Here is a 24,826-nt window from a genome sequence, read left to right on the forward strand (position 1 = left end):
TAGGTTTTTGACACAATCCTTCGGTTCAGGTGGTTGGCCGAGGGTTACTGGCCACCAGTTGTTACCCCAAGTGTCAATCTTTTTTCCCACCAGCAGCACTTCCGTCTTTCCGGCGTTGAGCTGGAGGTAGTTTGCCGTCATCCATTCAGTGATGTCGACGAGAGTTTGTTGGAACTTTTGGGCGCCGAGACCACTTTCGTCATTCAGTGCTACCACTAGCTGTGTGTCGTCGGCGTGGAACACGAGGGACATTCCGTGCTTCCTGGCTACCTCTGCCAGGGGTTGGACGTACACATTGAACAGGGTGGGGCTGAGAGCTGACCCCTGGGGCACACCCTGTTCAATGGGGCATTCTTTGGAGAGATACGGGGGGTGGAGACTCGGAATGATCTGCCAGATAAGAAGTCTTTGAACCAGTCCAGGGCGTTTCCTGATATTCCAGCCTCTTTTAGCCTAAACAGCAGGACTTCGTGTTACACCGTGTCGAAGGCCACACTGAGGTCAAGTAAAATTAGTGCTGCCGTTCCGCCAGAGTCTAGAATGGTACGGAGGTGTTCTAACACACTTAGTAGGGCTGTCTCGGTGCTGTGTCCAGCCCGGAATCCGTGTTGTGACCTGTCCAAGATGGAATTAGATGACAGGTATTTGGTCAGGACTAACCCGTACAAAGATCATATTGCCTCTCTCCTGCCCCTTGGTTTCTTTAACACACATCTAAGATCTTCACCTAATGTAGGTAGGGACCAGGAGTTATACAGAACTAAACCAGTAGCTATCCCGCAGCCACATTTTGGTGTTCCTACATTCAACAGATTTTCTACTCTTAGCACACTAGATATTAACAACTAGATATTAACAGGTGACAGCTCATCTACCTCGAGGGGAGTCAGGTTGGATTAGGCTGACGGGCGCAGGGTATCCTGCGGGAAGTGTGTATAACAAAGTTACGGACGCTCTTACCATGCCCATACATCCGTCATGTGACAAAAATATGTCTGTTCATCTAGGAACGTACAAAGCTGTAAAAGCAGGAGTTAATTTAGATGTGAATACCGGGCATAGAATGGCAGTGAGTCCAATTCCACACATATTGCCTGAAGATCTTAGTGAGGGAGCTGTCAGTGACAGTAGTAGTAGCACAGGTAGTGATACTTGTGAGTGATTTACCTTTATATTACTTAGCAAACCCATTAGCCTGTGGCTATAACATTGCCACCTAGAACATAGCCAGAATAGCAAGTAAGAAGGATTTGCTAGGTTGGATGGAGTTTCTTAATTTACATGATATAGTTTGCCTACAGGAAACTTGGAGTACTGAAATTGTTCACATTGATGGGTTTACTTCTTATGATTTACCAGCACTTCCATCGTCATCAGGTAGAGCAAAGGGTGGGCTGGTATTAATTTAAAAAAATAATTTGCCCTTGAGAGTTAAAAGAACTATTAATATAGGGCACCACTCGCAGCTACTCTGGCTACATCATAGGGATGGCCAGGATGTCCCATTGATCAACTTTTATAACAATATATTTGACTTCACCCACCATAATGTAGTTACGGAATTAAAACTGTAACTCAATAACTTGGCTATTGTGGATATTTCTAGTTTGGATATTTTATGGCAAGGAGACTTTATTATTCCAACCTGCCCTTTGTCCATGACGAAAGCTTGCGGGTTTCAAAATGATGAAGGTGACGATTACATACACTTTCCACACACTGTCTATGGTGATTCCCTAAATACTGTCCTAGCAGATTTTGATTTAGACATCATGCAATGTGTCATGGGATGGGTGTGGGAAGGAGTTCCCCACATTTACCGGAAGAACTGCACATAGCACTATTGGCCATGTAATTGTTTCTGCCAATATCGTGAATTTATGTTCCACCCCGTGGATTGTTGATCTGTCATTGAGCGATCACAATTGCATTATTATGCGACTGCATGTATGGGGTAACAAAACAGTAGAGCAATGCCAGGTTATTGATAATATTGTCCCGTGCTGTCCAAATGGCACCAGGATTAAATGGAAGGGCACCTACTCAGGTGAAATAACAAAAAACATTGTTCAGGCATGCAGCACTGTGATTGAAGATAGTTTAATGGTTGAGACCGGACCTGATTAGATCCTGACTAATTTTAGTATAATTAACATTTCAATCTCTAAACTATTGATAGCGCCACCGCCTAGGAAACACATACAGGCTAGGGGTTGGTTTAATCAGTCTTGTACAGTCTCCTTGAATCAGCTGAAACGAGCACTTTCCAATAGACCAAGGGATAAGGAATTAGTCCACAACCTAAGATTGGAATATAAATCTAACAGAAGGCATGGGATAACCTTGCACTTGCAGCAGATACATCCAATAAAAAGCTATTCTGGGAACTCCAAATTTCTTAAAAATTACTCCTTCCCAGAACTTATATGTCACGTCATCTGCGAGGAGTGGGTGGCCCATTTTACCAGTATTTTTTAATCCAAGCCACCAAGATTTTAAGGACCCTGCCAACCTGCATAAATGGCCAATCATCGCCCTAGATATTTCCCTTGACAAGGTCAAGATAGGCATTGTAAGCAGCAAAGGGGGGTAAAGCACCAGGCCTGGATGGTGTTCCCATCGATGTATACAAAACTATACTGCATTTATGGGGCCCGATACTAACAAGAGTTTTTAATGCTGCAGTAATGGAGGGATTTCCCTACTTGACTCCTCAGTAAAAATTATGAGTAGGGTTTTATTAATAAGACTTGAGGAGTGAGTAGTGGAGTATGGTATTTTGGCACAGGCACAATACGGTTTTAGAAAGGGGCTTGGCACATTAGAACAAGTGTATTAACCTAGAGCTCTTAGTCGGAAAATACACACGTGCTAAACATGGACGGCTTTATTTATGTTTTGTTGATTTGAGCAGCGCTTTTGATTTAGTGGATCATGCTATTCTATGGCCAGATCTACTTAACTTGGGTGCCCCGAAACCCACTGTCCATTTTTTGGCCAGGCTGTATGAGAAACTATCGACTAAAGTAAGGTACAGACAAATGGGCGTATGCACCCCTAATTTTAACGTAAAACGTGGTATCCGCCAAGGCTGCATCCTAGCACAATTGCTTTTTACTCTATTTATTAACGAAGTGGACGCAGTACTTAAATTGATAAAGGCGGATTCCCCACTAGTGGAGGACAAGAAAGTCCCTATCCTGCTTTCTGCGGAGGACGCAGTGCTTTTATCCAGAACGCCAGTATGCCTCCAAAAGTTAATAGATGGGTTTGTGGTCTTTATTGGTAAGAGGAAGCTGTTGATTAATAAGGCGAAAATATTCTCACTGGTATGTGGCCCGAAACTCAAGAGTGTGAAACCCTTTTTCATTGATGGCAATAAAGTACAAAACATAGATAATGTTTGCTATCTAGGTTTATACTTTTCCTGTGGTGGGAAATAGAACCACGAATAGTCTAATGTTCGTGCCAAATTGATGGTGTTTTTAAATATGCATCTAATTTGGGGGATCGTCGCATCAAAGACATGGTTAATATTTACAAAGCAAGATGTACCTCTGTTGCACTGGATGGGGCTGAGGTATGGGGGCACCACCCAAGTTATGATTTGCAAACGGAAGAAAACTCCTTTTTAAAAAAGCTTTTATGCCTGCCAGTTTCAGCCTCCTCTGAACTCATTCATTGTGAAGTGAGCCTTAATTATTTGACAGATTTAATAGCATTGAGACCCCTTCTGCTATGAAGGAGACCATTTTTACTAGGTCTATCATTAACGACTGCCTGCGATTGGATAACTGTCTTAAGATCCCGTGGCTCAATTGTTTAGCTAACATCTTTGGAGCCTTATTCAATCTAACAATCCTGGAGAACCCAAACGAAGAATCAGGATTGTCTAAACAGGAGATAAAGAGCACTTTCTTGTGTCATAAGAATGAATGCAGGCTGAAAACAGTAGGGAAGCAATTCACGTACCAGCTCTACCATCTGCATATTGATACTGTCGGTTTCCAAACCTACTTATCTCTTGTCACGAGACCCTCTCATCGCTATGTCTTAACTAGAATGAGGTTGGGCCTTGTGCATCATTTGGTAGCATTCCCTACAATGAAATGACACCCGTTCTCATTATGCCCCTGTGACGGGCATACTAAGCAGGGTATCTTACACTTTTTACTGTAATGTGATTTGTATCTGACTTTTAGAATTGCTTACCTTAAACCACTGTTTCAAAAATATGACACTAAAATCACTAATGCTGCTTTGACCCTATTATTTACGCTAAGAGAACCTGTTTTTATGCTGCAACATTTATTTTAAGCTCAATCAATGCCAGGAAGAGTATGATGCTCTAATGTAATTAAGCAGCCCCACAAGACTGAGCACTGAGCACTTTGCACTTTCTAAGCCTACGTGTTTTGATTTTGCTACCAAAATTGTTCATGCCTAAACAATTGTCCATGAAATGCTGCTATGAGTATATTGTTTACTCTAAGAGAACTGATGTGGTGCTACTTTTATTACACTGACAATGCTGCTAAGAGTCTACTGTTAACCATAAGGGAACTGATGTGGTGCTATTTCTAATTCACTGAAAATGCTTCTTAGAGTCCACTGTTTACACTAAGAGAATTGATGTAGTGCTATTTTTATTTCACTGAGGACTGAATGATGTTTTAATGGAATAAGATGATTTTATTGATGCTGATCTTTTTACTTATTTTGCTCATGTATTTTGCTCATATATTGTGCTTTTATGGTTACTTTGGTTTAACTGAATAAAGCTTATTGAATCGAATCGAATGGCTAGAGCTTTTGGTTTGAACTGTCCTAGCCTTGCTTGAGTATTTCCCTTATAAAAGCTTACAAAATAAGTGTGGCAGTGCATGAATGAAAGAAAACTTCTACTGACTCTAAAAAACAATTTCAGAGTGTCAAGTCTCATGAGTTCTGGCTGCCATCCTTTAATGGTCATCAAATAATGGAAATACATGGAAACATGTAAGATGCATACTGGTAACTAATACCCGTTTAGGGACACGATGTGAGATGTTTTGAAATAGCGTTAAGAACAAAAATAATTTACAGGAATTTTTGGTGTTAAGATTTAGAAAGTTTTGAGATTGTATTGTTTATTGGTCCGAGGAAGGGTGTGAGGATCAAGATAGAACTGATGTTGACATCCCTGAGGAATACTCAGTCAGGAAATTTTAAGGAAATTCATCCAAAGAGAGATGAGGTCTGCCATGTAGGAAATGATTAATAGCCTGATGACTCAAAGAAGGAACGATGACACATCAGAGTATGAGACTTGGAGTGTATCTGCACCAGGTAAGAAAGTGAAATGCCTAAACACAATTTAAACATTTGGCAGATTTTCCAGAGAATAAAAAAGGGAAAACTTTTTGGGAATTCTTTAATGGAAATAATCAGTTTTATGTTGACTATGTATTGGATCTTCAAAATAAGGATGGATTGTTTGGTGATGTTGATGAAGGAATGGAGAAACATCTATAGGTTTGATAATACAAAACATCTGCTTAGTGGAAAAGTTCATTGAGGAGTGGATTCAGTAAAGTCAGGACAATGAGGTAAAGGCAGTTAATAAAAAGCACGGTGTTTTGGGCCTCAGTCGGTGTCAAGGAATGCTAGAATCCTCATTTAGACAATGAATTGATATTGTTCCTATTTAAATTCGATAGGGACCCATAAAAGGGTTATGAGAGATCACTAAAGAAGTGCCAGGATAGGTAAGATATTCTTGGGACACTTGTGCATAATTGTCGATATAGCTGAGAAGACACATATAAGGAAAAGTCCTGTTAACGTAGACATTTTTAGAGGTTGAGTACGAAAACAATTTGTGTTATTAGGAACTGTAAATGCAATCCTAATTGCAGAGAGAAGGAAGGCTATTTCAATGAAAAATCTCAGAAATGTGGAGACATGGCAGAATGAGATACAAGTGAGGGTGCGAAAGGTTTACTATTTGGAGAAGGTTTAGTTTAGAGTGTGCAAACATATTTGTCCGCTTTTACCTCCCTTGAAAAGGCTCTGAGTAATATGAGGAAGGTTTTTAGAATAAGTGTTTTTGGCAGGGATGGCAACAGGGGACTGTATGCCGGCCGAGGATGGTCAAGGTCCCAGTACAATTATTGAACCAGAGGATACGCAAGAGGGAACCAGGCCTTAACAGGGGTTTTCCATTAGAGGGGGAGGTCAGGAAGAGGAGGAATTAGTAGAGGTTGAGGATCGAGCTCTGGAGGAGTACAAGGTTAGTATACAGATTACTATCACTTTTACCCCCTCTTAAGTATAGGGCATTTGAAGCATTTTATGGAGAATTGGAAATGGATTAAATGAGATATGTGGGCATTACAGACAGTTCAGGGATACAAATTGAAGTTTGTGGGGATCCCTCTTCAAAAGGAAGAACAAAGGGAGTTGAATTTGAAAAATATCTAATGGAAATTGTAGATTAGAAAATAAGAAAGTTGTTGGAAATGGGTGCAATGGTGGAAGTAGAGAAGAGCTACAAAGGTTTTGTGAGCAACATATTTTAAAGTAGAAAATAAAGACACCCTGTGATAAATTTAAAGGAGCCAAACCGATTTGTCCTGTTGAAGCATTTCAAGATGGAAGGTGTTCATTTACTAAGAATTATTTTCCAGGATGAAGATTGGAAGGTAAATGTGTATGTAACTGCCGAGGCTCTCGTCAGGAGGCAGTCACACCAGGCCATTTGTCCTGTTAGCTCCACCTAAAATAGAACGACCTACTAACCATGAAATTAAGGAACGGATGTGGTGCAATGGCCAGAGCTGTTGACTTCGGAGCTGGGGAACCAGGTTTGAATCTCTGTGTTTGCTCCACACCCTCCGATTCTGAGCAAATCACTTAATCTCCCTGTAAATTAATGGGTCCCTTACTGATGCTCATAAAAAGCACCAGTGTTGATGATTAAGTGCTGGTGCGGAGGACTGGAAACAACCGGCTCATATTAGGCACTGGATTTGAAGGACGCATATTCAGAGCGTGAAGGATATCTACAATTCTGGTGGAGGAAACAAATTTACCAATTTCAGTCTCTTCCATTCGGTTTGTATTTGGCACCATGGCATTTCACCAAGATGTTAAGACCTGTGGTGGCTTATTTAAGAAAGAGTAAATAACTTGTCTCATAATTTATTTCGACAACATACTTTTGCTGTCCTATAGTAGAGAGTTGTTGGTGAATTACTTGTTGAGAGTGAGAAAGATTTTAGAGACCTGGAGATTTTAATAAATGAGGAGAAATCTTTAGCAGAACCATCAAATGTGATGGAGTTTCTTAGTTTTGAGATGGACATGGTATAAGTAAAATTATTGTTGCCAGAAAAAAGGTGATGTTGATAAGGAAACAAATAAGGCATATTTTGGGGGAAAAGATTTTGACATTGAGATATTTGGTAAGGATGATTGAGCTATTGTCATCTTTGCCATTTTTCCCTGACCTTAGCATTATTGTACACTACAGAAGGTGATGGGAGATGCCTTCAAGATACATTTTTGGTATGGAGATAGGATAAGTTTGGCATTAGAACTGAGAGAGGGGTTAGAATGGTGGCAAGATAATTATGAGTCATAGAATGGCAAGGCAATTTTTGGTAGTGCTCCAGATTATGTTGTAGAGATGGATGCAAGCATGCAAAGTTGGGGAGCACATGTAGTCACTCGGGACACAGGTGGTCATGTACAGAAAAGGAGTTGCATATAAACTGCCTAGAGCTGAAAGCAGGGCTTTATGCTTGGAGAGGTTTCAGGAGTTTTCTGAAAGGAGAAGCAGTACTTTGATTATGGACACTACATTCTTTAGGGGCAACACAGTCCAAGGAGTTGACAGATTTGGCAAAGGATTTATGTATTTTCTAGAGCAGAAAATATCAGTGAAAGCAGAGTGTATACCAGAGATGGAGATTACATAGTGAATTGGAATTCAAGGTTCTTAAAGGATTACAAGGATTGGAAGCATTATCAGAGATATTTCAGGGAAATAAACAGAACATGGAGTCCTCTGAAGGTGGATTTGTTTTCAACCCATTTGACAGCTCAATTATCAGACTGCAGTTGTATGCTAGACTATAGTGCTATTGAGGTGGATGCATTTCAACAGAGGTGGTTGGGGAAGGAAGCGTATGCTTTTCCACAGAGTTCTGTTGAAGAGGAGACAGGAGAGATGCCAGTTAGTGTTGGACTTCTCAGGCATGGTTTCTGGTAGTTTGGAACATGGCTGGTGAGATTCCCTTCGTGATAGTGGCAAAGGTGAGGTCTTCTCACAGATAGAGAATGACAGGAGGTGTATTGAAACTTTGGTAGGTATGAGGCGAGCAAGAGATTTCAAAGGTCTTCTGAGTGGGGCTGCTGAACTTTTCGAGGAGTCTTGGGGACCAGGAACAAGATGTAGGTATAAGAATATGGAGAGTATGGGTCTCTTGGTGCAGAGATCAGAATTTGTATTCTGTGTAGGTGGTTGCGGTAAACATGGCAAATATTTTAACTGAGCAGTGTGAGAGATGTTTCAAATACAGGGCAATTAATTGTTAGTGATCTGCTTTTGCAGATGGACAGTCTTTGAAAAATGGAAGACCTACTGACACATACGTTTTGTATTAGTAGAATAAGGAAGAGCATATGGCTGAGGAGACCCCCTAGGACAAAGTATGAGGTGTTGTGGGATGTTAATTTGTTTTTTAATCTTTATGAATCTTGGCCAGCTAATAAGCATTTATACTCTTCTACGTTTGGTTTTGTGCAGATAAGTTTCAGATGTTAAATCTTTGGAGGTAATTAGTTGAGTTTATACACCCTAAGCTGTAGGACTGAGAACATTTTATATTCTCAAACTTTGAAGGCAATTTAAAAGTTATGTGTGGTCTAATATATGCAAGTAATAAGAGTACGGTTAGGGAGTTCAAATACAATGTTGAAAAGTAATTATTGATTTAATATATAAAGCCATTTAGAGCAGTGACTTCCGCAACAACTGCAAGATGGCTGAGCTGTGTGATGAAGGAGGCAGAGGCATATGTGAAGAGTTTTGGAACTCATTTGTTAAGAAGGGTCATAGCTAGTTAAGCAATATGGTCAGGTACGAGGTTGAAAGATGTTTTGAGGGCAACTGATTGGTCAGGTGACGGTGTATTTATTTTAAACCAATAGAACATGATACGAGTGCAGTTCTGAAATGCTTTAAACAAACATGATGCTAGCCTCTGATCTTGTAATGAAATAGCGATTGTCCAAGCTGTGTGTAGAGAGAATCTAGATTTTCGCAGGCTAGTATTATCTCACCCTAACCTCCTTTTGAAGGTGTATGAATGGGGGAATATCAAGAGGTATCTTATGTTGATGGAATTGTTCACTAGTGAAAAAAAGGAGAGATAACTCATTTTTGTTTTGTTAATTGTGGGACAGCGATATCAAGGCGACCAAGGAGGTGGCATCCAGGAGAAGATTTTGGAGTGAAAGAAGACCGGGTCATTGCAAAGTTGATTTAAAAGAGGGAGAAGATTCTAGGCTATGTACTTACACAGTTTGTTGATTCTAGTACTGGAATGATTGTTAAGGTAATCTGTAGTTTTTGAAGGAGCAGCAGTGGGGTAGTGGCATTAAAAGATAAATGCATGATTCTAGCCTCCGTATTTCAGATGAAATCTAGATTCTAGCTACACAAATGTTGGAGAATTGCTATTGTGCTGCTTATTTCAGCTAATCAGTTGGCAAAAAATGTACTAACCATGTATTCTGGACGTTAATACATGTACTTTGGATGACACCGATTTGTTGAATAAAAGGTGACCCAGGGTTGTATCATGATTGGATGAGCGACTGTGTTTTTTTCGTAATTTCATACATGGAACTTGGAAGTTCTCTAAATAAATACATAAACTTTGGATAAAAATAGTCAGAAACAGCAAGACCCAATCCCTGGTCAATGCTTCCGTCTTGTTCTTTTTAAAATCCAAGCATTAACGAGGAGAAATGTTGTTATATGAAATGGCAGCTCCTCCGCTAAGGTGCCCCACTGCTTTTCAGCAGTGTTAGGAAAAATAAAATTATAATAACTCAATGTTATTATCATTTTATTTTTTCCTGTTGTGGGCACATGAGATTTGCGAGGTGGGCCTGGTTGGGGCTGCTCTGCTAACAGAGCAAGGGAGGGGAGGTGTGGTTTTTACTACCTAAATGCGTATGAATGATTGGCCAGCTGTCTCGGGATGGCCAAACGTTTATGTGCACTTAGCATGTTCTCCACCCAGACTGCATTACAAGCTTGAGTGGAGAACATGCCCAGGCTCCTAGTCCCCATCTGAGTGCCGAATCACAGTACCCAGTCTAATCACAATGCTGCATTGCAGTGTTATGATTGGCTCAAGGGAGACAGGGGGCTCCCTGTTCTGTCAGAGGAGGCGAGACGTGATGAGAAGGAAGTGGTTTGGTGGAAGCGGTGAGGAGGTAAGTTTAATAAAATAATGTATTTACCTCCTTCATTCCTTCCTGCTGAGCTACCCACAATCATGCCAGCCGCCACTGGTTAGATAACTTATTTTGTTTCAACTTTAGGCCCTTAGCACACAAAAAAAACACAGGCACTCAGCCCATCATGAAACGGCCCCAGCTCTCATCTTCTGCGGGGCACATTTGTACACAGTATCACAATGGGAGTGCAATGTTACATAAAATAGAAGTCATGCCAGATTCTTAAGTTTGTGCATCAATGACAATAAAACAATATACACAGTCATTATGAACTGTAAATTAATTAGAGTATTTCCTTTTTGCAGGCAACTGATACTTCATGTACATCGTTGAGCTATAAAAAAGCCTACCTCTCTTTCTAACATTAACCCTTCAGCTCTGAGGTTCTTCTCAAACGTAGTTCTTTTTTCAACTTGCGTGCTGGACTTCTTGTACACCAGAATGTAATCAACACGTTTCACGCCATCCTTGAAATAGAGGCCTAATGATGGTATAGAGTTAACGTCATCCTAGAAAAAGAAAAGAGGGTGATAATAAATGTTAATATTTTTCTTAACTAGAAGATGTCAAGTCGTCACCTCGTATGGTTACTCACTACAATATTTACTGTAATGACCTCAGCATGATGTGAGGTCATAGTTTAAGCCTATTCCGCCACGGAAGCTTTAGGGGAGATGTTATTTCTTCATAGTGTAGACCTAATATGGTCTTTCAAGCCAGGAGATAATCTGTACCAGCATGACTAGCAGGTATAAGCATGATGACCATGAGTTAAACTGTCTAATTGTCAGATGGGAAGAACAAGAAGTCATACATTTCCCCAACCTCTCAATCTATATTTCTCATTTTTTGCCTTTATCTTTGTAACACACACACAAACGTAGACACACCCAAGTGCATTGAAGGCTGTGAGGAAAGAATGATCACAAATATGTATCATATGTCCTGTTTTCTCGATCTTGATATCAGTTGAGTTTTCTGTAGGGCTTGCAGTTAACCTTTTGACATTAACAGAAACCCGTAGAAATTAAAATTGAGAGAAAATTATCATCCTGGGCCATATTAAAGTGGTGGAGGAGAATATCTTTGCTGTAGTACCTGCAGCCAACTTGAGTTGAGAAATAACATTTCTAAGTAATTCTAGAACCATATTTCACACTATTGTAATTAAAATTTCCATTTCAAATTGTGTAGTTATACTTTTACAATTGTATGTTTTGTCCAAGTACCACAAATGTGTGTCTCTGCACGCAACAAATATTCATGGAATGTGGGCATTTGTGATATTTGGAATTACTTTCATTGGACCAAGGGGCATATTATCAAGGGGGTTTATCTCCGCTTTTTTGGCTTTAAAAGCCAAGAAAGCGGAGATAAAATTATCTCCCTATTACCTAGCTGTCGCTAACACCAGTTAGCGACAGCTAGTAGGAGATAGCGACCATCTTGGGCCCCACTTTGCATGTCAGTGATATTTATCACTAATGACATGCAAAGTGGGCGTGCCAAGATGTTAGCGACTGGAAACAGTCGCTAACATCGCTATCTCCTATTACCAACTTTTGGAGATATTCGCGCTAAGCGCGATTATCTCCAAAAGCTAACGCCTGCCCTAAGCAGTTCTTATTCAAAAAGGGGGGTGGTGATGGACAGAGTATCTGAATTAAACAGAACACTCCTACCCAGTCAAAAGATCAGGGCTTGATCCATCACCGTTTTTTAGCTCACTGCACCATCCCAGTTCAGAACCTGGCTACATGCAAATTAGTCTGTCCCTGGCCCAGTGCATCATGGGAACAGGGCAGACCAAACTACCAAGCCAATTTTTTACTGGAAAGGAAACAAGCTTCCGGGGACCGGTTTCTGGCATTACAGCCGTCTTCGGCCCGGCTTGCTTGAATCCTGATGGTGCAGTGAGCAAGGGACTCACATCTGAGCATAACCTTCCACACTTGTGGTGGCCAAAACGATTCAAAAAGGGGGGTGGTGATGGACAGAGTATCTGAATTAAACAGAACACTCCTACCCAGTCAAAAGATCAGGGCTTGATCCATCACCGTTTTTTAGCTCACTGCACCATCCCAGTTCAGAACCTGGCTACATGCAAATTAGTCTGTCGCTGGCCCAATGCATCATGGGAACAGGGCAGACCAAACTACCAAGCCAATTCTTTACTGGAAAGGAAACAAGCTTCCGGGGACCGGTTTCTGGCATTACAGCCGTCTTCGGCCCGGCTTGCTTGAATCCTGATGGTGCAGTGAGCAAGGGACTCACATCTGAGCATACCCTTCCACACTTGTGGTGGCCAAAACGATTCAAAAAGGGGGGTGGTGATGGATAGAGTATCTGAATTAAACAGAACACTCCTACCCAGTCAAAAGATCAGGGCTTGATCCATCACCATTTTGTAGCTCACTGCACCATCCCAGTTCAGAACCTGGCTACATGCAAATTAGTCTGTCCCTGGCCCAGTGCATAATGGGAACAGGGCAGACCAAACTACCAAGCCAATTCTTTACTGGAAAGGAAACAATCTTCCGGGGCCGGTTTCTGGCATTACAGCCGTCTTCGGCCCGGCTTGCTTGAATCCTGATGGTGCAGTGAGCAAGGGACTCACATCTGAGCATACCCTTCCACACTTGTGGTGGCCAAAACGATTCAAAAAGGGGGGTGGTGGATTCGAACTAAAGGTGCCTGTTCTGGACTAGAATCTGCAGTGGGTGGAAGTTCCCCCGTTGCCTGTCGAACTATTGTCGACTGCCTGTGGACTATGGAGCACTATCGCCCTTCTTCTGTGGATGAGCCCCTACCTATGTTTTGCGCCCCCTGTGTGGGGTTTTGTGGCGGTATGTCGCCTGTCTTTTTTTTTTTTTTTTTTTCCCTTTCTGATTCCCCTCTTGCTGTTTCCCACCCCTTTTCTATTTTCAAAAAAAAAAAAAGGGGGGTGGTGATGGACAGAGTATCTGAATTAAACAGAACACTCCTACCCAGTCAAAATATCAGGGCTTGATCCATCACTGTTTTTTAGCTCACTGCACCATCCCAGTTCAGAACCTGGCTACATGCAAATTAGTCTGTCCCTGGCCCAGTGCATCATGGGAACAGGGCAGACCAAACTACCAAGCCAATTCTTTACTGCTCAGACATGAGTCCCTTGCTCACTGCACCATCAGGATTCAAGCAAGCCGGGCCGAAGACGGCTGCAATGCCAGAAACCGGTCCCCGGAAGCTTGTTTCCTTTCCAGTAAAGAATTGGCTTGGTAGTTTGCATGATGCACTGGGCCAGGGACAGACTAATTTGCATGTAGCCAGGTTCTGAACTGGGATGGTGCAGTGAGCTAAAAAACGGTGATGGATCAAGCCCTGATCTTTTGACTGGGTAGGAGTGTTCTGCTTAATTCAGATACTCTGTCCATCACCACCCCCCTTTTTGAATCGTTTTGGCCACTATAGGAGTGGAAGGGTATGCTCAGACATGAGTCCCTTGCTCACTGCACCATCAGGATTCAAGCAAGCCGGGCCGAAGACGGCTGCAATGCCAGAAACCGGTCCCCAGAAGCTTGTTTCCTTTCCAGTAAAGAATTGGCTTGGTAGTATGGTCTGCCCTGTTCCCATGATGCACTGGGCCAGGGACAGACGAATTTGCATGTAGCCAGGTACTGAACTGGGATGGTGCAGTGAGCTAAAAAACGGTGATGGATCAAGCCCTGATCTTTTGACTGGGTAGGAGTGTTCTGCTTAATTCAGATACTCTGTCCATCACCACCCCCCTTTTTGAATCGTTTTGGCCACTATAGGAGTGGAAGGGTATGCTCAGACATGATTCCCTTGCTCACTACACCATCAGGATTCAAGCAAGCCGGGCCGAAGACGGCTGCAATGCCAGAAACCGGTCCCCGGAAGCTTGTTTCCTTTCCAGTAAAGAATTGGCTTGGTAGTTTGGTCTGCCCTGTTCCCATGATGCACTGGGCCAGGGACAGACTAATTTGCATGTAGCCAGGTTCTGAACTGGGATGGTGCAGTGAGCTAAAAAAGGTGATGGATCAAGCCCTGATCTTTTGACTGGGTAGGAGTGTTCTGCTTAATTCAGATACTCTGTCCATCACCACCCCCATTTTTGAATCGTTTTGGCCACTATAGGAGTGGAAGGGTATGCTCAGACCTGAGTCCCTTGTTCACTGCACCATCAGGATTCAAGCAAGCCGGGCCGAAGACGGCTGCAATACCAGAAACCGGTCCCCGGAAGCTTGTTTCCTTTCCAGTAAAGAATTGGCTTGGTAGTTTTGTCTGCCCTGTTCCCATGATGCACTGGGCCAGGGACAGACTAATTTGCATGTAGCCAGGTTCTGAACTGGGATGGTGCAGTGAGCTAAAAAACGGTGATGGATCAAGCCCTGATCTTTTGACTGGGTAGGAGTGTTCTGCTTAATTCAGATACTCTGTCCATCACCACCCCCCTTTTTGAATCGTTTTGGCCACTATAGGAGTGGAAGGGTATGCTCAGACATGAGTCCCTTGCTCACTGCACCATCAGGATTCAAGCAAGCCGGGCCGAAGAGGGCTGCAATGCCAGAAACCGGTCCCCGGAAGCTTGTTTCCTTTCCAGTAAAGAATTGGCTTGGTAGTTTGGTCTGCCCTGTTCCCATGATGCACTGGGCCAGGGACAGACTAATTTGCATGTAGCCAGGTTCTGAACTGGGATGGTGCAGTGAGCTAAAAAACGGTGATGGATCAAGCCCTGATCTTTTGACTGGGTAGGAGTGTTCTGCCTAATTCAGATACTCTGTCCATCACTACCCCCCTTTTTGAATCGTTTTGGCCACTATAGGAGTGGATGGGTATGCTCAGACATGAGTCCCTTGCTCACTGCACCATCAGGATTCAAGCAAGCCGGGCGGAAGACGGCTGCAATGCCAGAAACCGGTCCCCGGAAGCTTGTTTCCTTTCCAGTAAAGAATTGGCTTGGTAGTTTGGTCTGCCCTGTTCCCATGATGCACTGGGCCAGGGACAGACTAATTTGCATGTAGGCAGGTTCTGAACTGGGATGGTGCAGTGAGCTAAAAAAGGTGATGGATCAAGCCCTGATCTTTTGACTGGGTAGGAGTGTTCTGCTTAATTCAGATACTCTGTCCATCACCACCCCCATTTTTGAATCGTTTTGGCCACTATAGGAGTGGAAGGGTATGCTCAGACCTGAGTCCCTTGTTCACTGCACCATCAGGATTCAAGCAAGCCGGGCCGAAGACGCCTGCAATACCAGAAACCGGTCCCCGGAAGCTTGTTTCCTTTCCAGTAAAGAATTGGCTTGGTAGTTTGGTCTGCCCTGTTCCCATGATGCACTGGGCCAGGGACAGACTAATTTGCATGTAGCCAGGTTCTGAACTGGGATGGTGCAGTGAGCTAAAAAACGGTGATGGATCAAGCCCTGATCTTTTGACTGGGTAGGAGTGTTCTGCTTAATTCAGATACTCTGTCCATCACCACCCCCCTTTTTGAATCGTTTTGGCCACTATAGGAGTGGAAGGGTATGCTCAGACATGAGTCCCTTGCTCACTGCACCATCAGGATTCAAGCAAGCCGGGCCGAAGAGGGCTGCAATGCCAGAAACCGGTCCCCGGAAGCTTGTTTCCTTTCCAGTAAAGAATTGGCTTGGTAGTTTGGTCTGCCCTGTTCCCATGATGCACTGGGCCAGGGACAGACTAATTTGCATGTAGCCAGGTTCTGAACTGGGATGGTGCAGTGAGCTAAAAAACGGTGATGGATCAAGCCCTGATCTTTTGACTGGGTAGGAGTGTTCTGCTTAATTCAGATACTCTGTCCATCACCACCCCCCTTTTTGAATCGTTTTGGCCACTATAGGAGTGGAAGGGTATGCTCAGACATGAGTCCCTTGCTCACTGCACCATCAGGATTCAAGCAAGCCGGGCGGAAGACGGCTGCAATGCCAGAAACCGGTCCCCGGAAGCTTGTTTCCTTTCCAGTAAAGAATTGGCTTGGTAGTTTGGTCTGCCCTGTTCCCATGATGCACTGGGCCAGGGACAGACTAATTTGCATGTAGCCAGGTTCTGAACTGGGATGGTGCAGTGAGCTAAAAAAGGTGATGGATCAAGCCCTGATCTTTTGACTGGGTAGGAGTTTTCTGCTTAATTCAGATACTGTGTCCATCACCACCCCCATTTTTGAATCGTTTTGGCCACTATAGGAGTGGAAGGGTATGCTCAGACCTGAGTCCCTTGTTCACTGCACCATCAGGATTCAAGCAAGCCGGGCCGAAGACGCCTGCAATACCAGAAACCGGTCCCCGGAAGCTTGTTTCCTTTCCAGTAAAGTATTGGCTTGGTAGTTTGGTCTGCCCTGTTCCCATGATGCACTGGGCCAGGGACAGACTAATTTGCATGTAGCCAGGTTCTGAACTGGGATGGTGCAGTGAGCTAAAAAACGGTGATGGATCAAGCCCTGATCTTTTGACTGGGTAGGAGTGTTCTGCTTAATTCAGATACTCTGTCCATCACCACCCCCCTTTTTGAATCGTTTTGGCCACTATAGGAGTGGAAGGGTATGCTCAGACATGAGTCCCTTGCTCACTGCACCATCAGGATTCAAGCAAGCCGGGCCGAAGAGGGCTGCAATGCCAGAAACCGGTCCCCGGAAGCTTGTTTCCTTTCCAGTAAAGAATTGGCTTGGTAGTTTGGTCTGCCCTGTTCCCATGATGCACTGGGCCAGGGACAGACTAATTTGCATGTAGCCAGGTTCTGAACTGGGATGGTGCAGTGAGCTAAAAAACGGTGATGGATCAAGCCCTGATCTTTTGACTGGGTAGGAGTGTTCTGCTTAATTCAGATACTCTGTCCATCACCACCCCCCTTTTTGAATCTGAGCAGTTCTTAGCCATGTTATCCAATGGGAGGTGGATAACATGGCTAAGAGCATTAGCTCGGTAATGCATGAATATCGCTGACTTTTCAGCGATATTAATGCATTGCGGCCATTTTTTATCGCATTTGCGATAAACCTTGGTAATACCAAGGTTTATCTGCGATAAAAATCGCCGCAGCTCAGCGGTAAAATTTTGTCTCTAACCAAGCAATAGCGATAATTATCGCTATTGCTTGGTAATATGCCCCCAAATTTCATACAAGCCTAAGTCATATGAGGAACAGCTTTACATTCCACGTGTACGCAGCTACAGCGCCAACATTTAATCATGTATCTCCTTTTCAACGCTACACTCACTGGCGTGCTTCATGCTTTACATACAGAATTACTTTTTGCATCAATTAGTCTTGAAGGTTAATTAATTACAGGATTACTATAATTTTTCAAGTATATATAATTAAAATAATAGCGATGTTTACTTAGCAGACAGTTATTGATCATTTTGAAGTGAGTCTTTTTCAATACATTGACTTTTCCATATATTTACATCAACATGACATTTACCTCTATAATGCTGAGGTGAGAAGAAAAGTCTTATGTGAAGTCGGAGCCCTCCTGTCTTCACTTTTAATCGGTGACATGCAGAGTTTGCTTTTTTACAACATAAAGATTACTGAAAACATCAGAGGATCTAATGACAAGTAGCCTGTTATATGGTGCAAGGAGATCGGTGTAGAATCTTCAATTCTGACTAGTTCTACTGCTGGTCTTGGCTTCTCTGCATGGCCACCCAAAACTTTTGCCTTCACCCCTCCTGTTTTCTGAACCCGTTTTTATTAACTTTTAGTATTCTGGGTACTTAAAGTGCTTGTGCTCTCTCCTTTAAAATGTTAGAATTGTCTCACAGACAGTTGGCACATTTCATTTACTTGTAAGTCCCTAGTAAAGTGGTACTATATGTACCCAGAGCCTGCAAATACATGCTACTGGAGGGTCTGCAGCACTCATTGTGCCAACCACTGAAGTGCCTCTTTTAAACGTGTCTCAGGCCTGCTACTGTAGCCTGTAGTGCAGTTGTTAACTGAGATTTTGAACAGGCAAGATACACCTTTTACCAGACCTAAACGTTTCTTTTTTTCCACTTTTAGAAAGCTGGCATTTTCTTGTCCTTACCATTTGGTACCTGCAGTCTCTATCCTGGGCCACATGACTGGGTGTAGTTGGCCTTTGCATATACCTCCCAGAAAGTGAGACGATCTAAATTAAGACTGACTGACTGTGCTGGTTTACAAATACAAACTAGATTTTCACTGAGAAAGAATCAATTACCAAAGAATATAAAGCACCAAATTTGCTAAAGAATAAAATGTGAACTGTGCAAATCTAGGAACACAAGCCATAGAGGCCACCGCGCCTAGACACCTCCGGGTATTAGCACGCATTATAAATCCAAATTTAATTTCATTCATTGATTTCATTTCATAATGCAAGTTAAAAATTCAATCTAGGTTGATGAGTTTGATAACCTGTATACTCCCTTCTTTTTCATTAAACATTAGTACAGCACAGCCTAAGAAAACACCAACCTTGATCTGCTACACTAATAACAATGATCTAATTTAATGTGGCATTAAGAAAGTTGCTTGACTCCCTAACCATACAGCTCCCACCACATACCCACAGTAGATTGTAATTGTACTTGATAATTTAATATGTACAACTAAACTAAACTGAAATAGGCATAATGACATTCTTCTGAACTTAATGAGGAGTGTCAACACATCAGAGTCATTGGGAAATAATGGATTCTTAACCCCCCCCAATATCATATCTACTGCTGTAATATACAAGAAACTGTTAGGTGACCTACTTACAGGGGCAGCTCCTCCACTTAGGTGTAGTAGTGTTGCACTGCTCTTGAGGGAAGTAAAAAATCAAGAAATAAAATGATAATAACAATATTTTTACTTTCTGCGAGGCTGGGTATGGGCGGGGCGGGGCTGGTGGCTCATGGAGGAGGAGTGGTTTATGCAAGGGGCTTGGTTACAATGTCGGGCGGATTTCTTTACATCTGCTTGGTCATGGTACATCCCGACACACGGTTGGGGATCCCGATCGGCCCATTGGGATGGGACAGAACACTGTTTAGTTGCATTCCTACATTTTACAATGGAAGCATGCATTCCAGCCTTAAACCAAATGGAATGCATGCTCCCATTGTAAACCTCAAGGTGTCTGACACAGGGTGCTGGGATCAACAGGGGGACACCTTAGGTGCCCCCTCGGCCTCCAACCAGAAGCCGTGCATCCAAGGGAGCCCTGCTGGGGCCCCCTAAGTGTGAGTTCTGACAGCCTTTCTGTGTCAGAAAGGCCAGTATGGAAAGGCTGCCGAAACCCTGCATCATAACCCCAAGGTTGGAAAGAGGCGTTCTTGATATTACAGGCCGCATTCTGACTGGCTGATGGGCTCTAAGAGCCAATCGAAAGCCAGCCGGAATGACCGTTCGGATCCCTTTCCGACAGGCTCCATTGAAATAAGGAGGTTGGAAAGGAATCCGACCGGCATATTGCATTGTGGTCGGAAAGGCTCAGATCAAGGGTTGGAACCTTTTACGACCACATCGTAATCGGTCCCTTAGTGCGCAAAAGCAAAAAACGCATGCCTTTCCATGGCAGCAATGCCACCATGGAAAGGCTGATCTCTGCCATCAACATAATATGGATGGCGGTGTCTTGCAGACACCACCACCATATTGAAGCCATTTCCCGCCCGGGCGCCTGTGCAACCGGTGGAAAACTGGCGTACGAGCTTTCCATCCACCGGGGTCCTCACTGCCAACATAATATGGCAGGGGGGAAATAGTAGGTGGGGGTTGGAATATGGCGGGCGGATTGCCACCGCCAGACGGGCGGTGGCGATTCGCCCGCCATCCTAATGACCCCCAAAATCTTGAAAAAATAAAATATATGCTCATCTCTGCAGCTTCTTCAACTTCAAGAATCCACCTGCTCAAGGTTCTCTTAGACCTGAATGCTGTATCATTGATTATGAAAAATGGAACATCAGTATAATTCTTGATTATAATAAGAATTTAAAGCATTAAATCTTGTACAAGAGTAAAGGGTCTGGTGTCAACTGATCTCAGGGACACTTTAATTTGCTCACATGATACATGTTCTTATCTCCCTCCAGTGGTGCAGCTTGGACTCCACTAAGGATCAGCATGCCCTAATTATACGGCTATAACGACTGATTCAACGCATCATCTGACAGAGCAACTAATAATGTCAGTAAGCCACATGCCAGCTGCTGTGGGTGTTCCTAACCCACACCCATGTACACTGATGCATTTCCAGATTTACGAGCAATCGTAAATCTGGAAATGTATCAGAATGCTATGCCGACCTAAGGGTGGTGTAGTGAGGTGCAACAAGGAGAAATGTTTTCATTTCTCCTCGTTTTTTTCTCTATCAATGCTTGCTGCATTCTTCAGCACGCATTGGAAGAGGAATCACCTCAATTAGGATCCTGAGAGGCCATCAAAGAAAGTGGCAAATCTGATGATGAAATACAAGATGAGGGCATGCACTGCAGATGGGGATTCATTGAAGAGAAAAAAGAAAAGTCATTAGTTTTGCGCAGTGATGTAAGGCCAAACAAATCTATGTTGTGCTCCATTCTTTATATAGTCCATGAAGGATAGAGGGAAGTCCACGAGAAAGCCCACGAATACATGAGAAAGGCCAGGGATTTAGTGGTAAACATCGTTTACAACGCGGTGTTTACATCGCAGTGCCTTTACAACAATGCCATTACAACTGCGCTGGATGGCGCTATTGGACAAGGAATATTGTAATTTTATATTCCAACACCTTCCCTACTGTTACGTGGACTGGTGTTAGAATATAAAATTATAATATTCCACAATCTGCTCCCTCCAACGCAAGTCGTTGCAACGACTTGCGTTGTAATGCCTGCGTTGTCAAGTACCGCGATCTAAAAGATCGCGTTCTATTGACATACATCCGGATTTAGTTGAGTGGAAAATGGGACTTGCCATCAAAGTGCACATTTGTGGCCCAATCCTGGATAAAACTTTCAGCGGGGTATAAGTATAAGACTTCAGATGTTGTTGGGTTACTTTTTAGATATACTACAGACCTCCAGGGTTAAACACTGGATCTGAGCTTAAGGCTGTCTCCCCCAACAACATCTCCAGATGTATAGTTGGGTGTCATCAGCATATTGGTAGATAGTAATGTATAGATGGCCTACCAGTCCTCTGCGTGGATCGTTTTAGGGGTTAAACATCATAAGAGTGAACCTCTGGAACTACTCATGTGACAGGCGACTCTTTAACAAGCCACCAATACAGTGTCTACAGATGTAATTGTAGATATACAGGGGAAGATTTACAAGCCCCTTGCACCTCTTTTGCATTACTTTTCCCATGTTAAAAGTGACGCAAAACTGGCGCAAGGGGCTTGTAAATCTGCCCCACAGTGTTTTCGATTCCCAGTGCGCCTGATTTGTGCAAATGGAAAAAAAGAGCCATGCTTCCTAAAGTAAGAATAGGTAAGAGTAGCCATTTTCAGAGTAGATCACATGAATCTCTCACCAGATCCACCCTGAAAGTTATTTTCTTTTTCAATAATTCCAATTTGTGCTGATTTACAGATCATACAGTCAGGACATCTATGGATATTTGTGCACTTTAAATAAGCAAAAAAACGAATCATAAAATAATATCAAATTCCATTTTCCTCTGCTCTAGCTTCATTCAGTGAAGATCTTGGTTTGTTTGTATTGCTATATTGCTTTATATAGTTTGTTAAGGACAGCCCTGCCACTTTAACTATCTATCATGGGTATATGTGCACACTATAAGGCTGGAGAAAAGGTTAAGTAATATTTATGTCAGCTCTGATCATTAGAAAGGATTGCTCATCTTTTATGCGTGTTTTTTGCCCCAAGTGCTGCCCGAAGCTCAAGCTAGTAACCTTGATATTAATCACAGCTCAAGGATATTGAAGAAAACACTGTCCACATGCGTGCACAAATGTGTATTTATAGGACAGAAAAGTATCTACACAACAACCAAGTGCCTCTAAGCTAAAACACTAATTTTAACCATCTACTAGTAGACTTTGTCGCGGTCTGCTAATATCATAACACTGGAGTCATTAGCTTTCTCAGAGATTGAGTTGCCTTCGGTCCTCAAATAACTATTTGTGCGGTTCAGATTACTCCGAGTCTGTGTCCCAAGCCTCACCCATATCCACAAGACCTGATTAAATCTACGTTTAAATCAATACCAATATACATAATATACATTTTCGCTCATGCTATGGAAATGCCAGCCCTCTGAGGCACTGATAAATTAGGCGCATGAGCACATGTGGCCTTGAGATGCAGGTGGGAAGGAATCGGATCCGCTGGGTGTGTCCTGTTGCCCTCAGAGGATGTGCTACTGTTAGAACCTTCTTCCTAGACTATTGGAGTGGGAATAGTAATTTTTACCCCTACGCTATCCAACGCTTTCCTTACTGTTGCACTCTCTGGAGTGGGAATAGTAATTTTCACCCCCACGCTATCCAACGCTTTACCTACTGTTGCACTCTCTGGAGTGGGAATAGTAATTTTCACCCCTACGCTATCCAACGCTTTCCCTACTGTTGCACTCGCTGGAGTGGGAATAGTAATTTTCACCCCTACGCTATCCAACGCTTTCCCTACTGTTGCACTCTCTGGAGTGGGAAAAGTAATTTTCACCCCTACGCTATCCAACGTTTTCCCTACTGTTGCACTCTCTGGAGTGGGAATAGTAATTTTTACCCCTACGCTATCCAACGCTTTCCCTACTGTTGCACTCTCTGGAGTGGGAATAGTATTTTTTACCCCTACGCTAACCAACATTTTCCCTACTGTTGCACGATCTGGAGTGGGAATAGTAATTTGTACTCCTACGCTATCCAGCGCGTTTCCTACTGTTGTACTGTCTGGAGTGGGAATAGTAATTATTACCCTACGCTATCCAGCGCTTTTCCTAATATTGCACCCTTTGGAGTGGGAATAGTAATTTTTACCCCTACTCTATCCAACGCTTTTCCTACTGTTGCACCCTCTGGAGTGGGAATAGTAATTTTTACCCATACGCTATCCAACGCTTTCCCTACTGTTGCACTCCCTGGAGTGGGAATAGTAATTTTTACCCCTACGCTATCCAACGTTTTCCCTACTGTTGCACTCTCTGGAGTAGGAATAGTAATTTTTACTCCTACGCTATCCAACGCTTTCCCTACTGTTGCACTCACTGGAGTGGGAATAGTAATTTTTACCCCTACGCTATCCAACGCTTTCTCTACTGTTGCACCCTCTGGAGTGGGAATAGTAATTTTTACCTCTACGCTATCCAGCGCTTTCCCTACTGTTGCACTGTCTGGAGTGGGAATAGTATTTTTTACCCCTACGCTATCCAACGCTTTCCCTACTGTTGCACTCTCTGGAGTGGGAATAGTAATTTTTACTCCTACGCTATCCAACGCTTTCCCTACTGTTGCACTCACTGGAGTGGGAATAGTAATTTTTAACCCTACGCTATCCAACGCTTTCCCTACTGTTGCACCCTTTGGAGTGGGAATAGTAATTTGTACCCCTACACTATCCAACATTTTCCCTACTGTTGCACTCTCTGGAGTGGGAATAGTAATTTTTACCCCTACGCTATCCAGCGCTTTCCCTACTGTTGCACTCTCTGGAGTGGGAATAGTAATTTTTACTCCTACACTATCCAACGCTTTCCCTACTGTTGCACCCTCTGGAGTGGGAATAATAATTTTTACCCCTACACTATTCAACGCTTACCCTACTGTTGCACTCTTTGGAGTGGGAATAGTAATTTTGTTATTAAATGTATGTATTATTATTTTTTAATACTTTAATGTGTTAATAAAATATAGAATATTATTTTTTATTCAAAATGTTTTATATATGTGTTTATTTTATTTTTATATAATTATTAAAGTTTATAAATTAAATAAAGATAATAATAAAATGGAATTAAGAAAATATATGTATATGTACACATTTATTGTGTTTATATTCATTAAATTAAGTTTATTTGTTATAATTTGTTAAAATATAAATGTAATTTAATTTATTTTGTTAATAATAATAATATTATTTAAATATTTTATTTAAGTTATATTATTTTTTAAAGTCGATATTTTTTACATCTATATTTTTGAGTTAATATTGTTGTACTTACCTGTTTAAGCATAGGGATTCGATATTTTTGTAGTCGATATTTTTACATCTATATTTTTGTTAACCATATTTTTTTTATCGATATTTAAACATGGAACCGTGCTGGTGCCTTTTGGCAGCCTAGCGCCAACTCAGGCATCCTTGTACTATGGTGCAACGGTGCCTATG

At 42.5% G+C, this 24,826-nt stretch overlaps 1 protein-coding gene across 1 annotated transcript in view; it reads right to left on the minus strand.

Moving 5' to 3' along the window:
• The window catches only part of ANO3 (anoctamin 3), a 1,634,736-nt gene that overhangs the window by 1,149,824 nt on the left and 460,086 nt on the right, over window positions 1-24,826 (minus strand). Inside the window, exon 3 of the mRNA XM_078684212.1 lies at window positions 10,866-11,024. Coding sequence (XP_078540338.1) covers window positions 10,866-11,024 — 159 coding nt within the window. The remainder of the gene's footprint in view (window positions 1-10,865; window positions 11,025-24,826) is intronic.

Source organism: Lissotriton helveticus, chromosome 3_2 (assembly GCF_964261635.1).
Source record: "Lissotriton helveticus chromosome 3_2, aLisHel1.1, whole genome shotgun sequence".
Classification (NCBI taxonomy): Eukaryota; Metazoa; Chordata; class Amphibia; order Caudata; family Salamandridae; genus Lissotriton; species Lissotriton helveticus.